The following is a 22801-nucleotide window of genomic DNA, read 5'->3' as shown; positions in this document are numbered from 1 at the left end:
AATATAGGTTTAGAAATGTTAAATCTTTGATACTAGGAAAAGGTGCTTTTTGGTTCATTGAACTTTCCCCATAGATGAAGGTTAAGCAGAAGTCTTTTCTGGAAAGTCCTATGACAATGAGTTAGTGTGCCCTCTCTGTTTCTACAGTACGCAGAGCTTGAAACCCCTTTAATCAAGAAGGTGGTAATTCAAAAGCATAAATATAAAATGAAACTGCCCCTCCCACCACCAATGGCTCCCCCCCTTGGATAAGCTTGAGCTGCAGGACAGTGGTCAAGTCCATGGCCTCAGTGGGCACTAGTAGCCCTTGTCCAGCACTGTACCTGCCACAGTGAACTCAGAGTGACCTCTGCAGTCAGTGTGGTGTGCACGTGTGGAACAAACGGTGAGCTGTAACCCTGGATAGTCCGCCTTCCTGTTGGTGAAGGGAATTTTAAACTAAATAGTGGAAACTATTTTGTCAAGTCTTTGTGATCCAAATAGAAAAAAGAAATTGGCTAATTGGGAATTCCAAGAACCAGATGACCAGCATCTGGTTTTCTCTATACATGTTGCTCTCTGAGCAGGGTGAGAGGGTCACTGTGTGCCACCTGCTCTTAAGTAGAACACTTGTCTCACATGTGCAAGGCCATGGGTTTGATTCCAGCATCACAAAAAGAAAGGAGAAAAACACAAAAGGAGAAAAATAACTGAAATTGAATGAATGGGGGCTCTGGAAGTTACAAAAAGATTAGGAATGCGAGCCTGTGAGTGTGTCAGGAGCGTGGGCTTGGGCAAGGATTCCAGGGGTGGGAGATGAGTTTATTGGGGTCTTAAATGGCCAGATAAGGAGAGATAGGGACGTCCTGTGTGTCACTGGGAGCCACTGGGCTCTGCTTCTGGAAGACCACCGTGGCTTCGAGGAGGTTTGGATGGGAAACTCAGAGCGTAAAGCAGAATAGCTTGTAACTGCTGGGGTCGGGTGACATGAGCTCTCCAGCCTGGACGTTGCCAATAATGTTTGTGAGAGAAACTGGAGAGGAACTGGCTGGAGAGGAAGGTGGGAGACCAGAAGCCGCGTGTGAGTGGCAGGTCCAGGGCTGTTGGGCAGGCCCAGGCCTGGGCAGTGGGTGGAGGCTACCAGGAGCTGATGTTCCCAAACAGGGTGGGACAGAGGTGGGCTTCATCTGCACTATTTCTTGCCAACATGGCTTAGGCTGGGCCATCACAACACAGTTCTTTGACAGGGGCTTAAACAGCACAAGTCTATTTTCTCTCGGTTCTGGAGGCTGGAATTCTGAGACCAAAGCATGACAGGGTTGGTTTCTTCAGAGGCCTCCCTCCTTGGCTTGCCAGTGCCCCTTTCCGTGTGTGTCTGTGTCCTAATCTCCTCTTCAGGGGTCACTGGCCCTGCTGGACCAGAGCTCACTCTCATGACCTCACAGTGCAGATATGGTGGGGACCCAAGTCAGCCCAAGACAGACACGGACTTCGGGTTTACCCAAGTCGGCCGTGTGTGCTTTGCAGTTCCAGGTGAGTGTTTCAGCTGGGGGCACAGGGCAGGTGCTTGGCAGCGCTTGTTTCTGAGAAAGGAAGAGTTTGAACTCGGAGACAGATCCCCAAGGGCAGGTCCTAGCCCTGCTGCTTACCAGCCGTGGGCCTTGGGGAGGGTCTCTGTGCTGTTTCCTCCTAGGTCCCAGCAGGGTCAGGTCAGTCGATGCAGGAGGTTTCACTTGGCAGTGGCAGGTGCTCTGAAGAGCAGGTCAGGATGACACTGACACAGGCTCAGAGAGGACGGAGCTGCTGGGGGGAAGAGGGTTTTCTGTGCGAAGTTAACACAGGTGCATGGGCAGGGCGACGGAGACGCAGCCTCGCCACACTTGACTGTGCAGAACGGCTGGGGTGCTCTCTGTCAAGGCCACACAGGCAGTGGGCAGATATGTCATTTCGTAGGACGCAGGATACAGTTTCACAGAGATTTCTGCCTGCTCCCAATCACCCAGCCTTAAGCTGGAGCTTGCCCGGTCCGCAAGATGAGAGCTTCTGTCCCCTTCTCAGAGCCATCCAAAGGGGGGCTAAGTGAGGCCCCCCCAGGAGCCTCCCTAAATCTAGTCCCTTAGAATCCCACTCTGGCAGAAGGTCTGCAGAAGGTCTAGGTCCGAGGCTCTGTGTCCAGCACCCTCTCCAAGCAGGAAGACTCTGGGGAGTAGCCGTTGGGCAGAATCAATGTTTTTCTAGTGGTTTCTCTCATTCAGAACAACTCCTGCTGAGAGCCATAGCCAAGTAGGAATGACGCATGGCAATTTCCTTGTCAGCCTACCCAATGTTGCGTAGAGGGAGGACTCTCCATTGTGGAAATGGGCTTGCCTTGGACCCAGGTCATTTGCAGTGACATTGCATGAATGTTTGAGAAAGGTGACCCTGCTCAAGGACCAGGGCGGATCCAGGTTTAGGGCGGTTCCAGGTTTAGGGTGTGGATCCTGCTGGGAATAGGCTGGTTCCAGGTTTAAGGTGGATCCTGCTGGGAATAGGGCATATCCTGCTGCCTCAGGCGCCCACTCCTTGAGTTCCCCTTGAGTTCTCGCGGGATTCAGAGAGTATTTGGTATGCAGAGCCCGGTGGAGGGTGTAGATTTTCCCAGAACGTGTGTGTAGAGTGCCGGTGAGAGTTTGGGAATAAAGAGTTGCTGTTGGAATCTACAAGTTTTTGTGGTGGCTCGGTTATTTTGTGCCCAGCCAGACTGCGGCAAACTCCATCTGCTGGGCCTGCACCAAACTCCATCTGCTGGGCCTGCACAGCCAGGCACCCATGCACCCGTGCACCCTCAGGGGATGTGCAGCCCTCCTCTGTGAGGTGCCAGGCATCACAGCACAGGCAGAAACCGAGGCTCAGAGGTTTGTCCATTTGCCAAGGCCCAGAGCCCAGGCTCCTCTAAGGGCAGTGGAGGGCCCCAGCCCAGCCCAGCTCTTCTGAGCAAGGGAATATTTTCTGCAGGGAGGGCTTTTCTTCTGAGGTGGTATTATGTGGCCTTCAGAGATGCCCACTGCTGCCATCTTTGACCTGCTCCACACACTTCAAAATCTCATCATTTCTGGGTTAATAGCACCAGCAAAGACAAAGGCCACATGTCTCAGCAGAGTCCTTCTTGGTAAGACCCAGTTCTAAAATGGGTCTAGAACTTGGGCAATGAACCAAGAGGCAGAACTTCCCTGGCTATTTATATTCATGATGGTCAGAGTAAGCAGCTCTCCAGGGCAGCTCTTAACTAGTGTGGAAATCCTGCTTCTACCAGAAGAAGATGTAACCAAAAGGCAATGTAAAACAAAGTGCAAGGAAGTTTTGGGATGATTAATGGAAAAGTCACGGGAGCAGTGTAACAGTGAACCTGAACCCAGAGGTTGAAGTGTCCTGGATAGTTAGTGTTTAATGAGACTCAGGCAAGTGTTGCCAGAGCTCCCCTGAGATGGGCAGGGGTACACTGTGATGAAATGAGACCCCACTCCCTCCCTGAGCCCTGAAGGAGAGGGGGAAGTGCAGCCTGGGTTGTCAGAGATGCTCCTGATTTCAAAGGTTCTGACCTACTTTGCCACACATATCAATGTGGTTAGATCACATGCTCTGGCTCTTAGAAAATAACTCCATTGTGCTGTAGGACACTGTGTCCTAGGAACACACAAAAAAGCACCTTGGCCAAGAGTCTAGGAAAACAAAGATTATGTGAAGACATGGAGCGTCTCTCACAAAGCCCCAGGCGGCTGAAGGGACTCCTGGGGTCAAGTGATATAAGAGTCCTCAGCCTGGAGGGGTCAGTAGGTGAAAACAATAGAAGCAAGTGTTTGTCCAGCAGGCCTCGTGTGCCTGAGACCAAACCAGGGCTGACTCCCCCAGATCCCCGCTGGGACGGCAGGGGAAGTGGCTTGGAGCCACACAGCCGCCGGGCACGGGGCTGGACCTGGAGCTCAGGGCTGTGGATCATGTCGTCTAGAAATAGAGGGGAGCTAAGCTCCCGGGACAGAGAACTGGGACGAGAGAACAGAGAGCCCCAGCCCCAGCCCTTCAAACTGGATAGAAGAGGCCTGGGTGAGCCTGTGTGGCCAAGAGAAGGCCTGAGACTGGCACTAACATGACCCCAGGTAACCCAAGGTGGGAGGAAGATGACTGCGTTCCAAAGCTGGCCTTTTTTCTTCAGATACATTGTCTCTGTTAATGACATGCAATGAAATCCACCATCAACTACAGGTCCAGTGGTTTCTTCTTTAAGCTCAGCGAATGTTGACAAGTGTATATGTACTCATGCAAGTCAAGGCCCAGGACAGCTCTGTCACCCAAACCTTCCTCCAGCCCCTTTGCAGCCAGTCTTCTTTCCTGTGCATCCAGCCCCGCAGCCACTCCTGTTTTCTGTCCCTGTCTTGTGCCTTCTCTTCCACACAGTATTCAGTCTTGGGTGTCTGGGGTCTCTCATTCGGTGTGTTCCCTGAAATTTATCCAGGGTCTTGTATCTCTGTGCCTTGATTGGTTCACGCAGTCTCCAGAAGATGGGCCTCTGGATTGGTTCCAGTTATTGGCCGCTATGAACAGAAGAGCTGTAAACATTCACAGACAGGTTTTTATGTAGATGTATCAGCCCGTTTATCTTGAGTATTTAAAAAAAAATTTTTTTTTAGTTGTAGGTGGACACAATACCTTTATTTTATTTATTTATATGTGGTGCTGAGGATCAAATCCAGTGCCTCACACATGCTAGGCGAGCGTCTTACTGCTGAGCTACAACCCCAGCCCAATCTTGGATATTTTCATTCCCCAAAGTGAGCTTGCAAATGTATGTTTAACTCTATAAAAATCTGTCAAACTATTTTCCAAAGTTGTTTCAAATGTCTGAGAGTTTCAGTTATACTACATCCTTGCCAACACTTGATGCTAGTATTTTTCAGTTTTAGCCATAGTAGTACGTATGTAATGGCAGCATTGTGATTTTTTTTTTTTTTTTGCTTTTCCTTAATGACTACTAGTTGTGTCTTTTCATGTGCTTACTTGAGATTCATTCATCTTTGTTAAAACATCTGTTCATGCCATCTTTTGTCTGTTATTACTTAGGTTATTTTCTTCTTCTTGAGTCATGGGAGTTCTTTTTGCATTCTGGATAGAAGTCCTTTACCAGATATAAGTTTTGCAGATATTTCCTTCTAGTCTGCATTTGCCTTTTTATTTACTTGTCTTCAGAAGTTTTAAAATTTCATGTTATCAAACTTACTGTTTTTAAAATGTTTTTTTGTGTTCTAGCAAAAGATTTCCTTTCTAAAAGTTTTAGCTGTTACGTTTGGATACATTCTAAGTTTAACAACATAGAGTGAAGATGAGGGGTTTTTTGCACATGGACATGCACCATTTGTTTAAAAGACTATCCACACCCCATGAATTCCCTTGGCACCTCTACTGAAAGCAGTTGACCTTACAAGGGTGGATCCACTTGTGGACTCTCTTCCATTGATTTTTTTTTAATTATTATTTTTTAAGTGCCACAATTTACATTCCACAGAATTTGCCATCCTCAAGTGTACAAGTGGGTGGTTTTAGTACATTCACATCCTACCCCCGAAAGAACATTGCACTGATCTCGATGTCTATCTTTCGTCTAATTCCTTGCTGTCTGTATTGTAGCTTTGAGGTTTTCAAATACAAACTTTGTTCACCTTTTTCAATATTGTTTTGAGTGTTCTAGATCCTTTGACCTTTTATGAAATTTTAGATTCAGCTTATCAATCTACAAAAAAAAAAACCTTGAAATTTTCATTAAAATTAGGTTGAATTTATAGCCCAACTTAGGGAGAGTAAGCATTTTAACTACACCCATTCTCCATCAAAACACAGTATATCTCCATTCTACTTAGATATTGAATTTCAACAGTTTTTGAATTTCCAGTGCTTGAGTCTTGCACACATTTTGTTAAATTTGACCTTTAGTATCTCGATTTTTTTTTTTTTTGGGTGCTATTTTAAATAGTACTAGAGTTTTTAAATTTTCAAGTTCCATTTTTTTCTCTACCAGTATATAAAAATACAGTTGATTGCATTTATTAATTAATCCATTTATTCATTTCTGTGGTACTGCAGATTGAACCCACGGCACTCTACCACAGAGCTACATTCCCAGCCCTTTTTATTTATCTATTTTTATTTTGGGATAGAGTCTAAGTTGCATTTATAGCCCAACTTAGGGAGAGTAAGCATTTTAACTACATCCATTCTCCATCAAAACACACTGGCCTTGAACTTGTGATCTTCCTGCCTTGGCCTCCTGAGTCTCTGGGATTGCAGGTGTGCACCACCATGCCTGGCTGATTTTTATATATTGTATCTTAAATTCTCGCTAAACTCTTTAGTTCTAATCACTTTTTTTGTGTGTTCCTTAGTATTTTCTATACAGAAAGTCATGTCAATGGGAAAAGTAAAAGGATAGTTAGATAGTTCCTGCTGAATGGAACTGGGTAGAGTGGACGTCTTCACCTTCCTCCAGTACCAGGGGCCCTGTTTGGTCACTCACCGTGAGGAAGGCTGCAGACTGTCAGTGATTCCTAGCTGCCTCTTACCAGGTTGAGAAAGTCATCTTCTATTCCCAGTTTACTGAGAATTTTTGTCCCGGATTTGTTGAATTTTGTCAAGTGCTTGTTCTACATCTCTCAAGATCATCTTAAGCTTTTTCTATTTTTTTTAATTTTTTTTTTTTTTGAGAGAGAATCTCTCTCTCTATTTTTTTTTTTTTTTTTTTTTTTTTGTTGTTGTTGTTGGTAGATGGACACAACACAATGCCTTTATTTTTATGTGGTGCTGAGAATTGAACCCGGGTCCCACCCGTGTTAGGCGAGCGCTCTACCGCTGAGCCACAATCCCAGCCTGGGTTTTTCTATTTCAATGTGCTCCTCTGGTGAGTCATTAATTTTTAAATATTAAACTACCTTACATTGCTAGGGTGAAACATTTCTTGGTAACGATGTATAACACTTTTTATATACTGCTAGATTAACTTTGCTAATTTTTTTTAATATTTTATTTTTTAGTTGTAGTTGGGCATAATAACTTTATTTTATTTATTGTTATGTGGTGTTGAGGATCAAACCCAGGGTCTTGCATTGTGCTAGGCGAGTGCTCTACCGCTGAGCCACATTCCCAGCCCCAACTTTGCTAATATTTGTAGAAGACTTCTGCATTTATGTTTATGATAGTAGCCTGTAGTTCTCATTCATTTGTACCAATGTATTTATTTGGTTTTGGAACCATAAGTGGAATTAAGTGCTTACTTCTTCAGCACTTACAGCAAGCCAGGTGTTGTGATGCACACCTGTAATCCAGCAGTTTTGGAACTGAGGCATGAGGGTGTAAGGATGGCCTTAACTTAAGAAGGGCCTTAGCCTAAGTAACTCCATTTTGAAATAAAACTGCACTCCTGACCAGGTACACCCATGGAGCCCTCCAATATGGTCATCAGGCACAGCCTGATAAAATAAGTCACTTTCCACAACCCTGATAAAACTCAAGTAAAGTTTCTATCATTTGCCTTCACCCCGATAAAGGCAAAAGGCAAAAGTTCAGGGCAGAGACCACCAGACTAGATGACCTCAGAATGAAAGATGTCACTGAGAAACCTGATAACAACTAATAGGGATTGAAAGGGTGGTCAGAAGCCCCAAAATTTAGCATAAATGATGGAGCAAATGAGCAGACATTCATCTAGCGGACACTGATGCACACAAGCCTGAGCCTGATGAGGATCTGGACTGACATCCCAACTGTTCTCATCTGTCTGTCCTCACCACTCTCAAACTCTACAGCAGCCTCTTGACTCTGGTGAGAAAAGGACTTCTCCTTATGACCATCTCCTCAGCCAGCCCTCAACTCAACTCCACCCCAGGAGAAGCCTCTATTGGTTCCTGACCTGGTCGCTGCGGTCTGAGTGAGTGTGCATCTGCTGGACTTAAGACCTAAGACTTAAGACTTTAAATCTAGCATTTAAGCTTGGCGTGCAGAGGGAATGTCTGCAATAGGTCTGTCTTGATTGAGTATGTTTGCAGTGCTTAGAATTAATAAGAATTGTTTGCTTTGAATTGATTATGTCTGTTGCAATGCCCAGCATTAAGGATTATCATTCTTTGATTAAAAGAACCTATAGAGTGATATTGTATGATATGATTTGAGTAAATAAAACATTGAAAAGGGAAGAAGCACACGGATATTCTTTATCTCTCCCCTCGACTGTAGATGTCAAACTTTTGCCATTGTGACAGAGGGTCACAAGTTCAAGGTTAGCCTGGGCACCTAAGCAAGACCCTGTCTCAAATTTAAATAAATTAAAAGGATTAGGGTTATAGCTCAGTGGTAGAGTGCCCTGGGTTTAATCCATAGTATCTCTCTCTCTCTCTCTCTCTCTCTCTCTCTCTCTCTCTCTCTCTCTCTCTCTCTCACATACACACACACACACACACACACACACACACGGAATTATGAGTCTGGCTTCCTCTTCTAGTGTTTGGAAATTTGTGTAATACTGGTATTATTTCCTCCTAAGTTTTCTAAGCATGGGTAGGATTGACCTCTGAAGCCATCTGCCTCTATGCACAGGTTCTAAACCGAGTGAAGGCGTATGAATAGGTAGAGGGCTCTTCAGGTCGTCGCGTCTTCTGGAATAAGCTTTGGTCCTTTGTGTCTGCCTTTAGAAAACTTTTCTGTTTCATCTACATTGTAGAATTTCTTGGTGTGAAGTTATTCATTATATTCCTCAATTGTAATGTACATATAGGGATGTCCCTCCTTGGTGAGGGCGATGAGGTGGAATCCACAAACGAACCAGCGTCTACCTGGCTCTCTCTGGTCTTCAAGAAAGACCTGGGTTGGGCTGCATTCATACCTCGCTTTGTACATGGAGGAGAAGGGTCCCCTGCAGCCAGTTGAGTTGCGAGCTGGGGTCAGGGCTCTCGCAGAGCCCACAGAATCGGTGGGAGGGCACCACAGGAGCTTCCTGGTCAGACAGCCCCTCTTCTCCCCCTTGGGTACCGACAGCTGGAGAGGAGGTCTTGCCTCCTGTGAAGGGGGCCCACTTCCTGGAAAGTGACCTTTATTTCAAATGTGGGAATAGGAAGAAGGGAGAGAAATCCCTGAACTGGAAAATAGGGAGATCATTGTTATATTAAAACCATGCCAGGTTTGCATGAATTTTGGAGGAGAAATGTTGAACTTCTAAGGAATCAGAGTACTCTCTCTATGTGTCCTGTCCCTTCTCTGCTCCCTCCTTTGCCACCTCAGTACCAGGTGCAGGCGGATGCAGAGCTGGGTTTCTGGGGAGGAGTAAAAAGCTGAACATTTAAGGGCTTCAACTGGGCCTCTGGTTAACCCCCAGAAAGTACGTGGTTTGTGAGGCATGCCCTCTGGGTAGTCACTTTTCCTCTTTTGGGGGAATTACTGAGACAGAGGTGAAGTCTGTCAGTGCCAGCCAAGGGGTAGGAAGGGGCCAGCAGGTTCCTTGTGGGCTGTGTGGACTGATCCCAAGTGGGACAGAAGAGGTTTGCTTAGCTTTGACAGCTGAGAGGCAGAGGAGAGAGTCTCTTCTTCTTCCTGTTTACCTGTACAATTTTTGTTTGTTTGTTAATTGAAAAAGTAGTTTGGGGCTGGGAGTGGTGACATATGCCTATAATGCCAGCTACTCTGGAGGCTGAGGCAGGAGGATGGCAAGCTCAAGGCCACCTGGGCAACTTACCAAGATCCTGTCTCAAAATAAAAAAAGGGCTGGGGTGGGGCTGTGGCTGTGGCTCAGTGGTAGAGTGCTCACCTAGCATGTGCGGGGCCCTGGGTTCCATCCTCAACATCACACAGAGATAAACAGATAAATGTATTGTGTTCCTCTACAACTAAAAAATATTTTTTAAAAAAAGGGCTGGGGTGTAGTGGTAGAGTGCCCCTGGGTTCAATCCCCAGTAACCGCACCTGCTCTCCATCCAAAAAAAAAGAAAGAAAGAAGGTAGTTTGGGCAGGAAAATGAGAGAGCTCCTATAGACCAAAAAAAAAAAAAAGAGTTAAATGCCTCACATGCCTCCATGCCTGAGTTATGCAATCCAGAAATTCACTGAATAGACGGTTTTCTCTTAAAAAGAAAAAAAAAGGAAAGAAAAACAAAGATCTTGTGCTGTTGTTTTTGAAAAAGATTTATTTGAACAAGTTCATAAACTGAGGGGAGCCGCCATCTGTCCCCATATAACCATGACACAGGAAAGGGGGTTTACCTTTTAACAAGGGATTTTGTGGTCCAGAGTAGACTCTACATTGGCTTTAAGTGCTTTTTCATAGTCCAGTATATACAAAAATGTTTTTTTTGTTAATATTTAGGTGGGTCCCGGAACCCACCCCAATACTAGAGAGGCCAGGGGGCTTTAAGCTTGAGGAACTGGTGTGCTGGCTCCAGCCTCCATCCCAACCCCTGTCCCCTGTCCCCCCTTTTGTCAGTGTTCCCACTTGATAGAGCTCAAGTGGGATCCAGCCAGCATGGTGGCCAGACCTGTAATCACAGCTACTCACAGCTACTTGGGAGGCTGAGGCAGGAGGATGCAAGTTCAAGCCTCAGCAATTTAACAAGACCTCCCTCAAAAGAAAATTTAAATAGGATGTGGTTCAGTGGTAGAGCACCCTGAGTCCAACCCCCAGTGCCACACACAAAAAGCTCTATATAGTTGTATATAGGTCTGATAGGGTCAGAATCAGTTTGCTGGGTGGGTCCAGTTTGCTCAGCCCCAGTATAGATCAGATTTGGACTCAGAGCTCAGGCTTCTGACAGCGAATTGTACCAGGGGCAACGTGAGGGCTCAGGAATGTGAGTAAATGAATCCACTTGATGCATAGTATGTAAAAGCTTGTTCAGTAATGTGCCCTTAATTTCCTCCCCGACTCCCTTCTTGTAAATCAGAGTTTTAATTGATTTAACTTGGGGTAATTATACAAGCACGGAAAGGATTTGAATGCTTTGGGGATAGCAATTAGTCCAAGAGCCCATCAGGCTTAATTTTGAGTTCTAGCTTCTATATTTTTAAAGGCTTGATTTTTTAGTGTTTAAAAATAGAGCTTTGTATGTGAGAGCAAGCAGGTTGCAGGGTGTGGGGGGCTCTCGTTTCTTTGGGGGTGTACTACCATGGGCACTCACCTTTTCCAGGTTTGTGTTTCTCTTTATCTGCTGCCTCCTGCCTGATTCCTTGTAGGTAGTCAATGTCTTTCCAGAGCATTTAAAGCTGGCTTTAATGATATTTTTAGAGAAACATAAATCTGTCATTGCTACCAAAAGAATTGAATCTTGATTTCCAGGCCCATTGAAAATGGAGTTTGGATGACTCCTGACTGGCTGGTTGCTATTGGCAGAGGCCAGGTGACCACTGTGCAGCTCATTTGTTGGTTTCTAGCGGTCAGTTGGGTTTGCAGTTCCCTTTAGCTCATGATTGCATGTACTAGGCAGTGAGTCAGGTTCTTATCCTTCTAGAATGTTTTGTTAGCAAATCACTTCAAGGAGAAGAGAATGACTTTGTGTAATATTTTATAATTGTCTTCTAGATTTTTTTAACCTGAATATGAGTTTGCTTTCCAAAACTCTCCATTTCTCACCTAAGAAACATATAAAATAAGGACTATGTTAATATGAGCATAAGAAGTCTCTGAAGAACCCCTTTAAATAGTACTTCAGTACACAGTCAGTCCTGTTCCAGGCCAGCCAGTCAAGGGACTCGAGGCTCAATAAACATACTTTGAGCAACTGCCAGCAAGTAAGTTGAAAGTTCCGGCAGGCCTGGAAAACAGACCAACCATGTGCTGTGTCTCTTAGTAGCCAAGTGTGGAAAATCACTGTTTGATCAACAGCCAGCAGGGCCGGGGCCCTGGATGGGCACAGAGGCTCTGACTGTGCGCCCCAGTGTCCAGGACCACAGACGTCCCATGCACCCCTCGTCCATACCTCTGGGCAACTGACCTTGACTCTGCCACTCTTCTGTGAACCCAGGTGGTAAACACAGAGCAGTCTGTCTTGTTTTGTTTATTGCATGTTAGGTTCCAGAAAGTGACTAAGCCTAAGAGGCCACCATCACTATTTGTAGAAGTACTTTGAAAATATTCAGATTCTGTGGAAACCCTAATCTAATATGCTGAGTGTCTGCTTTTGATCAGGGACTGGGGAGTGTGCTGGACTATTGACACTGGTAATAATGACCGAGCCCGAGCGGCCTGCAACCTGCCTGCCTTTCCTGAGCTCCTTTAGCTTTTATTTATAGGTCAGTTTCTTTGAGCTTTACTTTGCATTCAACCAAAGTCCCAGATTAGGCATATAGGAGGAGGTACTGACAGATGGCTGCCCCATGGAACCACCTGGAACAGGATCCATTGTCACCATCTCCCGGCCCTGCAACGTGCCGTGCCTCCCAGGGAGTGCCCACTGCCCACTGCCCGCTGAGATGGGTCTCGTGGGTCCTAGATCACACTTCACAGCTAGAGCTATCTGTGCCGTCCCCTCTGAGCACTGAGCCCTCTGTTTCAGGCCCAGCTCCCTGGGTCACATTAGGGGTCTGGGGCACTTTGTTCTCTCTGGGCCTGGCTTTTCTGGCAGGCTATGGATCTGAAGTGGTGGCAGAGCCCCTCCGAGTGAGATGCCCGTGGATTTGCACCGGTATCCTGTACGTAAGGGCTTTTGAGTGTCCCTAGGGACAAGACTATCTTGCTGTGTAGCCTGGAGCAGGACCTTGAGCAGGACCTAGAGAGTGCAGTGGATCTCTCAGCATAGAGCAGGTGGGGCCCGTGCTGTCACTCCAAGGTGGCTGCCCTGTTGCATTTAACTGCCAAGTTGCAGGTGGTACCAGAATTCCTAAGAGGCACCGTAGGGCATTGGCACCTTCTCTGGCATTGGAGCTGCTGGACCCAGACCTGTTTTCAGGCGTCTGTTAGCTGCCAAGTCCCCTGGGAGCAGCAGGGGCCAGCTGCATGACCGCCCGGGCTGTGCCTGGCCCTGGTGCCCAGCAGGTCATCTGTCCCTCTAGGTGGGAGCAGGGAAGGTCAAGTCTGCATTGGTGGTCAGTGTGCGTTCCGAAGATGGCACCACAATAATTTTTAATATGATGGGGCCTAAAAGAGTAATTTTATCATAACCAAGAGTAAAATCCCATGGAACGGTTGCCAAAGGCCGTGCTCCTAGGACCCCCTAAAGCACCATTTGTTTCCCTAGATTGTGAGGGTGGCGGGGGCCCAGCCTCTGGGTTGAAGGCGTGGTGTCCACCGGCCTGCAGTGAAGCCAGGGGGTGCTCTGCCAGCCTCATTCCGGGGCACCCAGAGGGGCCAGTGGGGCTCGGCTGCAGCAGGAAGCCCTTGACTTTCCGAGAGAGGCTGGCGAGCGGGAGATGAAAGCATCAAAGCGCCCACAGGATGCGCCGCAGCCTTGCCTGGCACGGCGCCGGGCCGCAGGGAAGGGTGACCTCAGACCCCTGGTGCTCGCAGGCCAGGCCCGAGTTTAAAGTTCACGGCATTTTGTTTTTTCACCTGCTTCCTACAGTTCTAAGAGACTTCTGAAGAATTAATGTGTAACTATATCAGACACTCGGCCTCCTCTCCTGGGAAGCAGTGTGACCATGGGGGAGGGGAAGAGATTGCATTGAGAGGCCACGGGGTTTCTGCGGAAAGTCCTCCCGGGAGAGGACGTGCCACCAGCAGTGCTGCCTGCTGCGTTTCCAGCACCCCGTCACCTGCGTGCATGCTCCGGGCAGGTGCCCAGCACACAGCTGCTGCTGGTCACCTGAGGACTAGGGCAGTGGTTGGCGCTGTGTGTTCAGTTGGGACGGGGTGGCCTGAGCTCTGCCCACTGTGCCCTGCATGAACTCTGCAGGATGCAGCTTGGACACAAGATGGCGAATAATAGGAGCTAAGGAGGCGCAAGTGAAAGGACAGGTGAGATCTGTGCTGGGCAGTTCCCTGGCCAGAGGCTGTGGTGAGAGCCCACGGCCCCCAGCCTGCAGTGAGGGGCAGAGCTGCTGGCCACCCCAACCTGTCCCTCTACTGCTGACAGCGGGCACGGTGCCTTGTGAGTGATGGGTTTGTCCGTAGAGAAGAGCTGGAAGGGACAGTGCACGGATTTCCTCCTGCTTCCTTGTGTCTGAATTTGAACACAAACAGAAGGGACACTTTATTGAGGCACCTTTCTTAAAGGTCACTTTGTGAGAAGGCAGTGACTCTTTAAAATCCTTTGGCAAGTCAAGAATAAGGAAGTATCAGCCCTTTTCTCATGCAGCTCACCTGGTGTGATTTGGGGGTGGACGGGCATGTGAAATAGTGTCCTTTGTAAACTGTCTAATCAACTCCGAAGTCCTGCCTTTTACACTCTTGCCACCAGGTGGCTAGGAGGGAAGTGAAGCAGGCCGATCCACGATCACATGGAGACCCGATCCTCTCCATTTCTGCTTCAGTGATGAAATATGAAACGATAGACGGCCTGCGTTTCCCGAGGGACTGCCAAGCAAGTGACAGGCGTGTCCAGCGGTGCCGGCCAGAGGCACGTTGCCATGAGGGGTTTTTTTGATTTTTGTTTTTTTAAAAATATTGACAATTTAAACCAGCCAGATTTTGCTGAACTCAAACTTTTTGAGGCTCCCTGAGCCCATTCCACCTCCTGACTGACCCCTGGATGGTCGCAGTGTTCCTGGCCAGCTGGTTTTGGGACAGAGGTTCAGCTTTGGGTTCCTCAGTCCCCAGGCAGAGCACACCTCAGCCCTGAGAGTTCATGAGGAGGCGGCCCTCGCTCCCAGGACGTTGTGCTGTCCCGCGTGAGACTGCCTTTGATTCTGTTTCAGGGGTAAGAGGTGTAATCCATGCCTGAGGGGTGGGGACACAGGCTTTCAGACTTCCTCACGGCCACATCTGTTAGAGTAAGGACAGCAGCATGTGCCACAAATTGTACTTTCTCCCAGTATTTGTTACAGTATCACAAAGAGAAAGGGATCCTATCCCATGACAGGACCTGCCCGCTCCTGGCCTCGGGGTGTACTTGGGGTGCTCCTCGGTACTCCAGTTTATTAGTCGTGACAAGCCACCTCTTGGCTATACACCATTTTGTCCACAATTTGCTTTTCTGATTCAAAGCGAACATGAGTGCCTTAATCCTCTAATGGGAATTAATTGCTTGTTTCAGTGCTTAACTCTGATCCTTTCTCCATCCCACAGGGACAGGTTGCTTCCTGAAGGATCTCTGTGTGTTCAAAACATAATCAAAAAAGGTAAGGATGTTTTTCTTAGGAGAGAAGCCAGAAATGCAGAATGATTTTTGTTGCAGGAGCCAGCCATGTTTTCAAACTAACGTTACATTATAAAGGACACACTTACAGATATATTTCCTAGAAAAGAAGGTTAACTTCTATTGCCTGGTTTCTTGTTGGGGAATAAGCTATCATTTGCTGCAGAAGAAGGTCACGTTCTGGGGCTCATCACGATCCTCCTGCATGGTGTCCTCTTCTGAGCACTCTTGCTTCTTAGCAGTAAGACCATAGCCTATACCCAGATGGCTTGGTTTCCTCTCCCACTTCTAGGGTACTCATTTATATTTCTAGAGGCTTGATCAAGAATGCAGTGAGCAGGTCTTTTTGTAAGATCTTGCTAAAGAAGGCAGTTGGACTAAGGAGGTCAGGGAGGAGGGAATGGGCTGCATCTGGGGCTCGTGCCTGGCACACAGTAGGCAGTTGGTAGAGACTGGCTCACAGGGAAACACGACAGAGTCTCCCCCAGACCTACGACTGCTGGGTGGTGGCGGTGGCTTTAGAGTTAGGGCTGCTGTTGTCACAGTGCACTGTGTCTTAAATGTCTACCCACAGAACACTGGGCCACCCCATCTGATGTGGCTCTGCGGGGCTGGGCCCACGCGGTATCTGTCCTGTAGAACCCTGCTCCTTGAGTGTCACTGTTCAGGCTGCTTGGGGACCTCTACTTCACATTAAACCAGATCTGAACAGCAGCCCTGATCTTGCTCTGGAAAAGCCCACCAGTCACACCTAAGCTGTCTGTTCTGTATTAAACCAGGCTCTTGCATTTCACCCAAGACTCTCGCCATCACCAGGGTGGTGGGAAGCACCGGGGTGCCGGAGGCCCAGGGCGAAGACGCGGTACCTTCCCACGACCCTCAGGCAATGGCCCTTCCCAAGTGTGGCCCAAGGGCCCGCTTGGTCAGCGCAGGGTTCCCATGCTGTCCTGGGCCCAGGAACCCATGCACGCTCTGCGTCGTCCTGGCCACTGAAGTGCACTTCTCATGTGTCCCACTGGCTGCGGTCTTCACAGCAGCCTTGGAAATGGCTGCACGTGACAGCAAGGAAGGCACATTAAAGCCCCAGCTGGGAGACGTAAAGGGACAGTAAAGGTTAGAGCAGAGATAACAAAACGGAGATCAGAGGAAAACAATGAAATACGAGTCGGTAGACAGAAAAGAAGGGCAAAGTCGACCAAATAACTAACACCAGAAACCTTACGGAAATGAAAAGGGCCACAGGAGGGGTGTGGACAGCGTCCTGCAACCAAAGGGCTGGCCAGGTGAGGCAGCCGGCAGAACCCCAGCAAGAAGAGGTCACCACTGACAGCTGCTGCGGAGAGTGAGAGAGAAGTGCTCACCCCACACTCCCCCAAAGGAAAAGCCCAGGGACAGATGGCTTCTCTGGTGAGTTCTACCCAATACTTAAAGAACTAGCCCCTGTCTTCCTGAAATCAATCCAGATTCACTCCATGAAGCCAGCATGACCTTAGGACTACAGCCGGCAAGGACACTGAAGAGGTCTGCAGACCAACATCCCCCATGAGGACTGATGCCACATCCTTACGAGCACATAGCCCACAGAATTCACCATCCATTAGAAGTATCATGTTCATGGTTAAGTGGGATTTACCCCGGGAATAGGAGGGTGGGTCAACATACAAAAATCAATCACTTTGCCTGCTTAGTGGCCATACCTGTAATCTCAGCAACTCAGGAGGGTGAGGCAGGAGGATCACAATTTTGAGGTGAGCCTCAGCAACTTAGCAAGACCCTGTCTCAAAATTTTAAAAAGCTCAGAAGTAGAGCTTTCCTGGGTTCAATCCCAAGTGCTCCCTCTATCACATACACTTTAACCACCGTAATATACCACATTACAGAATGAAGGAAAAAAAACCTGGGTCGTCTCAGTTAATACAGAAAAAGCATCTGACAGGATTCAATGCTATTTCTTGGTAAAAACACTCCAACTAGGTGTGGAAGGAAAGGACTTCAACAGAGCAGAGTCATCTGTGGAAAGCCTCCAGCTTACCACTCTCACCCCGAAGATCAGGAACAAAGCCCTCACGCCTGCTTTCACCACCTCCACCCAACACGGTAGTAGGAGACTCGGCTGGAGCAATCAGGTGAGAAAAAGAAACAAAAGCCATCCAAATTGGAAAGAAGTGAACTTGACACCATCGTCTTGTCTATTGAAAAAAACCTAAAAATTCCACCAAAAAAAAAAAAAAAACCTATTAGAAAGAATAAGTGAATTCAGTAAAGTTTCAGGATATAAAATCAACACAAGTCAGCTGTATTCTTATATACTATAACAATGAACCATTGGACTAGCATCAAAAAGAATAAAATACTTAGAAATGAACTAAACCAATAAGCTTAACCAAGTGGGTAAAATATTTGTACACTGAAAACTATCAAACATTGAATGAAATTAAGACACAAAAGGAAAGACATCCCATATTTGTGATCTGCAAGATAATATTGTTAGAATGTTGGTACCACCTCAAGCAGTCAACCTACATAACACAATCCTTATCAAAACCACCATAAATAAGAAATAAGAAATTCCATCCTAAAATTCATATGGAATCTCAAGCCTCCCCCAAAAGAAAAAACACTATTAAAAAATGACAGTATTGGAAGTTGCATTCTTCCTGATTTCAGAATTTACTATAAAGCTGCAGTAATCAAAATGGTGACATAATAGTATAAAGATAGACATTACACCAATGAGACAGAGTAGAGGACCCATAGATTTATTCCTGTGTATACAGTAATGAGCTTCATCAAGGTGTCAAGACCATTCAATGGGGAAAGGATAGTTTATCAATAAATGGTGCTGGGAAAACTGGATATCCACATGCAAATGAGTGAAATTAGACCCTTATTTCATATTTAAAAATTAAAATAGATCAAAGAGCTCAAAATTTAGAGCTAAGTGTATAAAACTTAGAAAAACAATTTGGGAAAAGCTTCATGACTTGGATTTGGCAGTGACTTCTTGGGTATTACACAAAAATCATAGGCAACAAAATTAAATGTCTACCCACGGAACATTAAATTAAAAATGAATTGGACTGCATCAAAAATGTTTTCATGTATTAAAGGTCACGGTCATCAGAATGAAAAAGCAACCCATGGAATTAGAGCAAATAAGTGCAAGCCATATATCTGGTAAGGGGTTGTTATCCAGAAAATAGAACTCCTAAGACACAACCACAAAAACCCCGCAACTCAATTAAGACATTGGGTAAAGGACTTGAAAAGACATTTTTCCAAAAAAGAGAGATGGCCAATGAGCTCAGGAAAAGATGCTCAAGGTCACTAAGCCATAGGAAAATGCAAATCAAAACCAACAACGAAACACCGCTCACACCATTAGGATGGCCACTATCTGAAAGCAGCTGCAGAGCAAGGGCCGGGAAGGCCGAGGAGAGACTGGAGCCCTCTGTGCCACTGACGGTCCTGCATGTAACAGGGTGGATCAGCTGGGAGACAGGGTGGCGGGCCCTTAAAAAAAATTGACCATGTGAATTCATGGTTCCACATCCAGAATAACTCAAAGCAAGATCTCCAAGAGGTATTTACACACCCGTGTTTGTAGCAGTGCTATTCACAATAGCCAAGAGTTAGAAGCAACCCGCGAGTCCCTCGGCAGATAATGGATAAGTAGAATGTGGTATAGCCATATGGTGGAATATTACAGAGGATTAAAAAGGAGGAATTCTGACCCAGGCTGTAGGAGTGAACCTTGAGGACCTTATGCTAAGTGAAGTAAGCAGTCACTAAAAGACAAATGTGACATGATTTCATTTATGTAGGGAACTTAGGTTAATTAAGTCTGCTCTCCCCAAGCTCTGGCCTCCCCTTCCCACTCTGCATGCAGCTGGACGGCACTTCCCGGAGAGGCTTCCGGAGGCCTCAGGTGCGCCGTGCTCCTCACTGTCCCCACTCTGGGACTCGCAGCACCCCGGGGACCAGCTTGTCTCCACGTCTTGATGCACAGCCTTGTGGAGGCAGGAGGAGGCCAAATGTCCTGTGTGCTTGATCAGCCTCGTGGAGGCAGGAGGAGGCCGCTGTCCTATGTGCTGGGCACGTGCCAAACTTGCCCCTGCGCTGCACGGGCTTTCCTTCTCCTGTAGTTGTGGCCTTCTCTTCCCCTTCCTCTTGTCTCAGCAGCAGAGGTGCGTCCCCTCTCAGTCCCTGCTATCTGCCTGACATCTTTGGCCATCGCTAGCCCTCCCTCTGGTGCCCACAGTGGACCTCACTGGTTGCTCTTGGTGAGCCGGGAAGCCCGTCATCCCATACTCTACGTGCTCATCCATCCCACTGCTTCCTGTCTGTTGCACATCAAAGGTGAAGACACCGTCCGTGTCCCTGTGGAGGGGCTGGGCTGTGCAGTGGGAGGAATAAGAAGTGGAAGAGGGGCAAAGAGTGAAAAACAAAACCCACTAGTCTACATCATAACCTTTCATAATCCAGAGGGTCATGGAAAGACCCACACGTGTGAACTGTCTCCTACCCTGTGGTACTCTGTATCACCTCAGGGCCCTGCCAGCTGAAAGGCCATTTTTGCCAGATGCAGGCCCTCAAAACTCCAGAACAATGAGCTAAATGAACATCTTTTCTTTATAAAGTTACTCAGCCTCAGGCATTTCATTACAGTAACACAAAACAGACTCAGACACTACTCAAACAACCTATATGGCCAGAGAGGAAAGCATGCAACAAAATTTTGAAATAAAACAAAAGTAATGCGTTAAATCCCCCATACTACAAAAAGAGAAAGAAAAGAAAACAGAATTGAGTGGTAACTGACTTAGCCTGGAACCACCAGAACCTAATCTTAGGTTCCTGCATAATGAGAAGGCCTTGAGATGTCAGCTGACGGGTGTTTCGGAATCACAGGCCAGAGGTGTGTGAGGGCAGGGCTAGGAACAGGGAGGGCTGAGAGGCTGTGCAGGACAGAGACCCCAGGCTCCCCTCAGGCCCAGCCGAGGACAGCAGGCCACTCCTAGAGAGCTTGGCAGGAACACCTGGGTACTGGGAACACAGACCCATCTGAGGGCGGCTGTGAGTGACACTCCCCAAAGTGGGGATTTTACTGTCTGAGTCCCCCAGTCTGTCCTCAGAGCTGGCCCAGAGCTCGCTCCCTGTCTACTCCAGTCTCACTTCCACAGTATCTCAGCTGTCATTGTGAACGGCTGGCCAAGGACTGCGACAGCTGAAGAGACCTCGAGGAGACCAACAGACAGGAAAGAGGAAGTCAGAGGACAGCCACAGGGAGGAGGAGGACGTGGGCCTGGGAAAGAGCAAGAGGCTCAAACTGGAGGACAGGAAAAGACGCTGGAGAGAAACGGGGGGCGAGTAGCAGAAGTGGAAGGAGAAGTGGGAAACCCTGGAGCGGAGGAGGAGAGAGCAGAAGTCACTTCAGGACATGCCCCTGGACACGAGGAGACCCAGGAGGAACTGGAGGGAAGAGGCAGGGCCTTCCTCAGGACCAAGATCAAGAGAGTGCAGACTGGATTCCAGCACGAGGAACCAAAAGGGAGTCCCACGAGCCTCATTTCAGAATCCAGGGGCAACACGGAACCCCAGAAAGGAGATGCAGCTCCGCAGGCTGCGCACGACCCCAGAGCACGGCCTCGGCAGGAACAGGAGCTAGAGATGCCCCTCACTCCTGGGGGCTCTAGAATCCTTTGCCCGCCATATCATTAACCCCAGGTGGGAAAGAGAAGCCTCAGCAAAGCGAGGGAGTGGGCCCAGGGTCCCCCCAACACAGAGAGCCACAGGCTGCGAGGGTCAGCAGTGTCCCCAGGCCAGGCTGGGCAGAGGGCTCTGCAGGCACAGAGAAAGCAGCAGCGAGGAGAGCAAGAGCCAGCAGGTGCTAACGGTGCTTCCAGAAAAGTTGAGGCAGGGTCCCCACCATGGTGACAAGCCCAAAGCAGTCTTCATGAAGAAGAAACATTGCCCAGGAGAGGACATTTAACCACAGGGCGCTACAGGTCTCAGCTGAGAGCAGTGTCGCCACCGTTCCCGGGCTGAAATGATGAGCACTGGACCAGAAAGGTGCGGAGTCTCTTGGGAGGACTGGGGACAGGGTGGAGGGCACGTGTTGGCTGCCACGCCCCCCAAGGTGGCTGCCGAGTGCTTCCTTCTACAGTTAATGAAGAGTCAGCACAGACAGGTTAAGGGATCTACTCTACAGTGTGAGCCCCGTGTGAGGACCCGGATTTCAGCAGGTGATCCGTTCTGAAGTCAGCACTCTATACTGTGCTCATCTGCTTCAGAGTAGAAGGGAGACATAATTTTTTTTTAAGAGAGAGAGAGAGAATTTTTTGATATTTATTTCCTAGTTTTCGGCGGACACAACATCTTTGTTTGTATGTGGTGCTGAGGATGGAACCCGGGCCGCACGCATGCCAGGCGAGCGCGCTACCGCTTGAGCCACATCCCCAGTCCAGGGAGACATAATTTAAAGCATCAAGAAATAGTATTGGCTCGGGAAGCTGAGGCAGGAGGATCACACGTTCAAAGCCAGCCTTAGCAAAAGCGAGGTGCTAAGCATTTCAGTGAGACCCTGTTTCTAAATAAAATACAAAAATGGGGTGAGGATGTGGCTCAGTGGCTGAGTGCCCCTTAAATCCCCAGTACCAAAAAAAAAAAAAAAAAAAGAAGAAGAAGAAGGAAGAAAGAAAGAAAGGAAAGGAAGAAAGAGAAAGATCCACAGTATAAGGAGTAGCAGTCAGCAGTGTGGAAATACCCAACAGGACTCAGAGTGTTGCCTCTGGGGAGTGGATGGACAGGGAGTTGCACTTTCTTGCAAAGCTATTTACAGGCCCTCGATGCACCTTTTGGTTCTTTTTTGCTATGCTGGGATTGAACCCAGGCCTCCTGCACACCAGGCCAGTGCTGTGCCGCTGAGCCCCGCCTCAAGCCCTCCCAGGAAGTGTTCTGAGCTCCTGCACCGGGAGCCCCATCGCCAAGGCGTCTGTCCAAGAAGCCTGCAGAGGGCTGAGAGGCAGGCTTTGAAGAGGCCCAGCTCCTCCTCAACGTGTATCTCCAGGTTTGTCGGAGTCTCTCTGTCGTTAGGTAACAGTCTGGCCCAGACCCAGGTGAGCAGTCAGTGTTTGCCTTCCCCGGGGGCAGGGTGCCTGCTGGCAGTCACAGTGAGTCCATGAGGCACCATCGTCCTGGGACCTGGGGAAGGAAGTCCACCGGTGCCGTGGTTAGGCCTGTGGTCCTACCTGCAGGACCAAGCGCAGACGTGGTACCAAAACCTCCCTCTCTCTGGGGCTGGATTCGGGGGACTGTTTTACATATATGTTTGCTTATGATTATTCCTGATGTTTCTATAACAAATATTTATTGTGCCAATTTAAAAGTCCTTTTAAAAAGATTGAAAATTAGTGGCTTAAGAAACTGGAAGTTCTACAAGGCTTTGGCCGAAACCAGGCTGTTCCCCACTGGACGGACAAGTGTGTCTTGAAAGGGCTGCTTTCTCCAAGAGAGCAGCTGTAAAGGTGCCTG

At 47.9% G+C, this 22801-nt stretch overlaps 1 protein-coding gene across 14 annotated transcripts in view; it reads left to right on the top strand.

The window, feature by feature from the left end:
- Window positions 1-22801, top strand: part of Ggact (gamma-glutamylamine cyclotransferase) — a 56107-nt gene that overhangs the window by 14979 nt on the left and 18327 nt on the right. For 10 of the 14 annotated variants that reach the window (XR_011707427.1, XM_027938822.2, XM_027938826.2 and 7 more), the window contains exons 3-4: window positions 7806-7927; window positions 15199-15251. Coding sequence is in view for 1 of the 14 variants with exons in the window: in XM_027938820.2 (XP_027794621.1) it covers window positions 22117-22337 (221 nt within the window). In the remaining 13 variants the exon portion in view is untranslated. Of the gene's footprint in view, window positions 1-7805; window positions 7928-15198; window positions 15252-20079; window positions 22338-22801 lie in introns of those variants that run through there. The other 4 variants (XR_011707428.1, XM_071611622.1, XM_071611623.1 and 1 more) reach the window with 3 other exon arrangements.

This window comes from Marmota flaviventris, chromosome 4 (assembly GCF_047511675.1).
Source record: "Marmota flaviventris isolate mMarFla1 chromosome 4, mMarFla1.hap1, whole genome shotgun sequence".
In the NCBI taxonomy this organism is placed as follows: Eukaryota; Metazoa; Chordata; class Mammalia; order Rodentia; family Sciuridae; genus Marmota; species Marmota flaviventris.
This window is presented reverse-complemented; position numbering and strand designations above follow the sequence as displayed.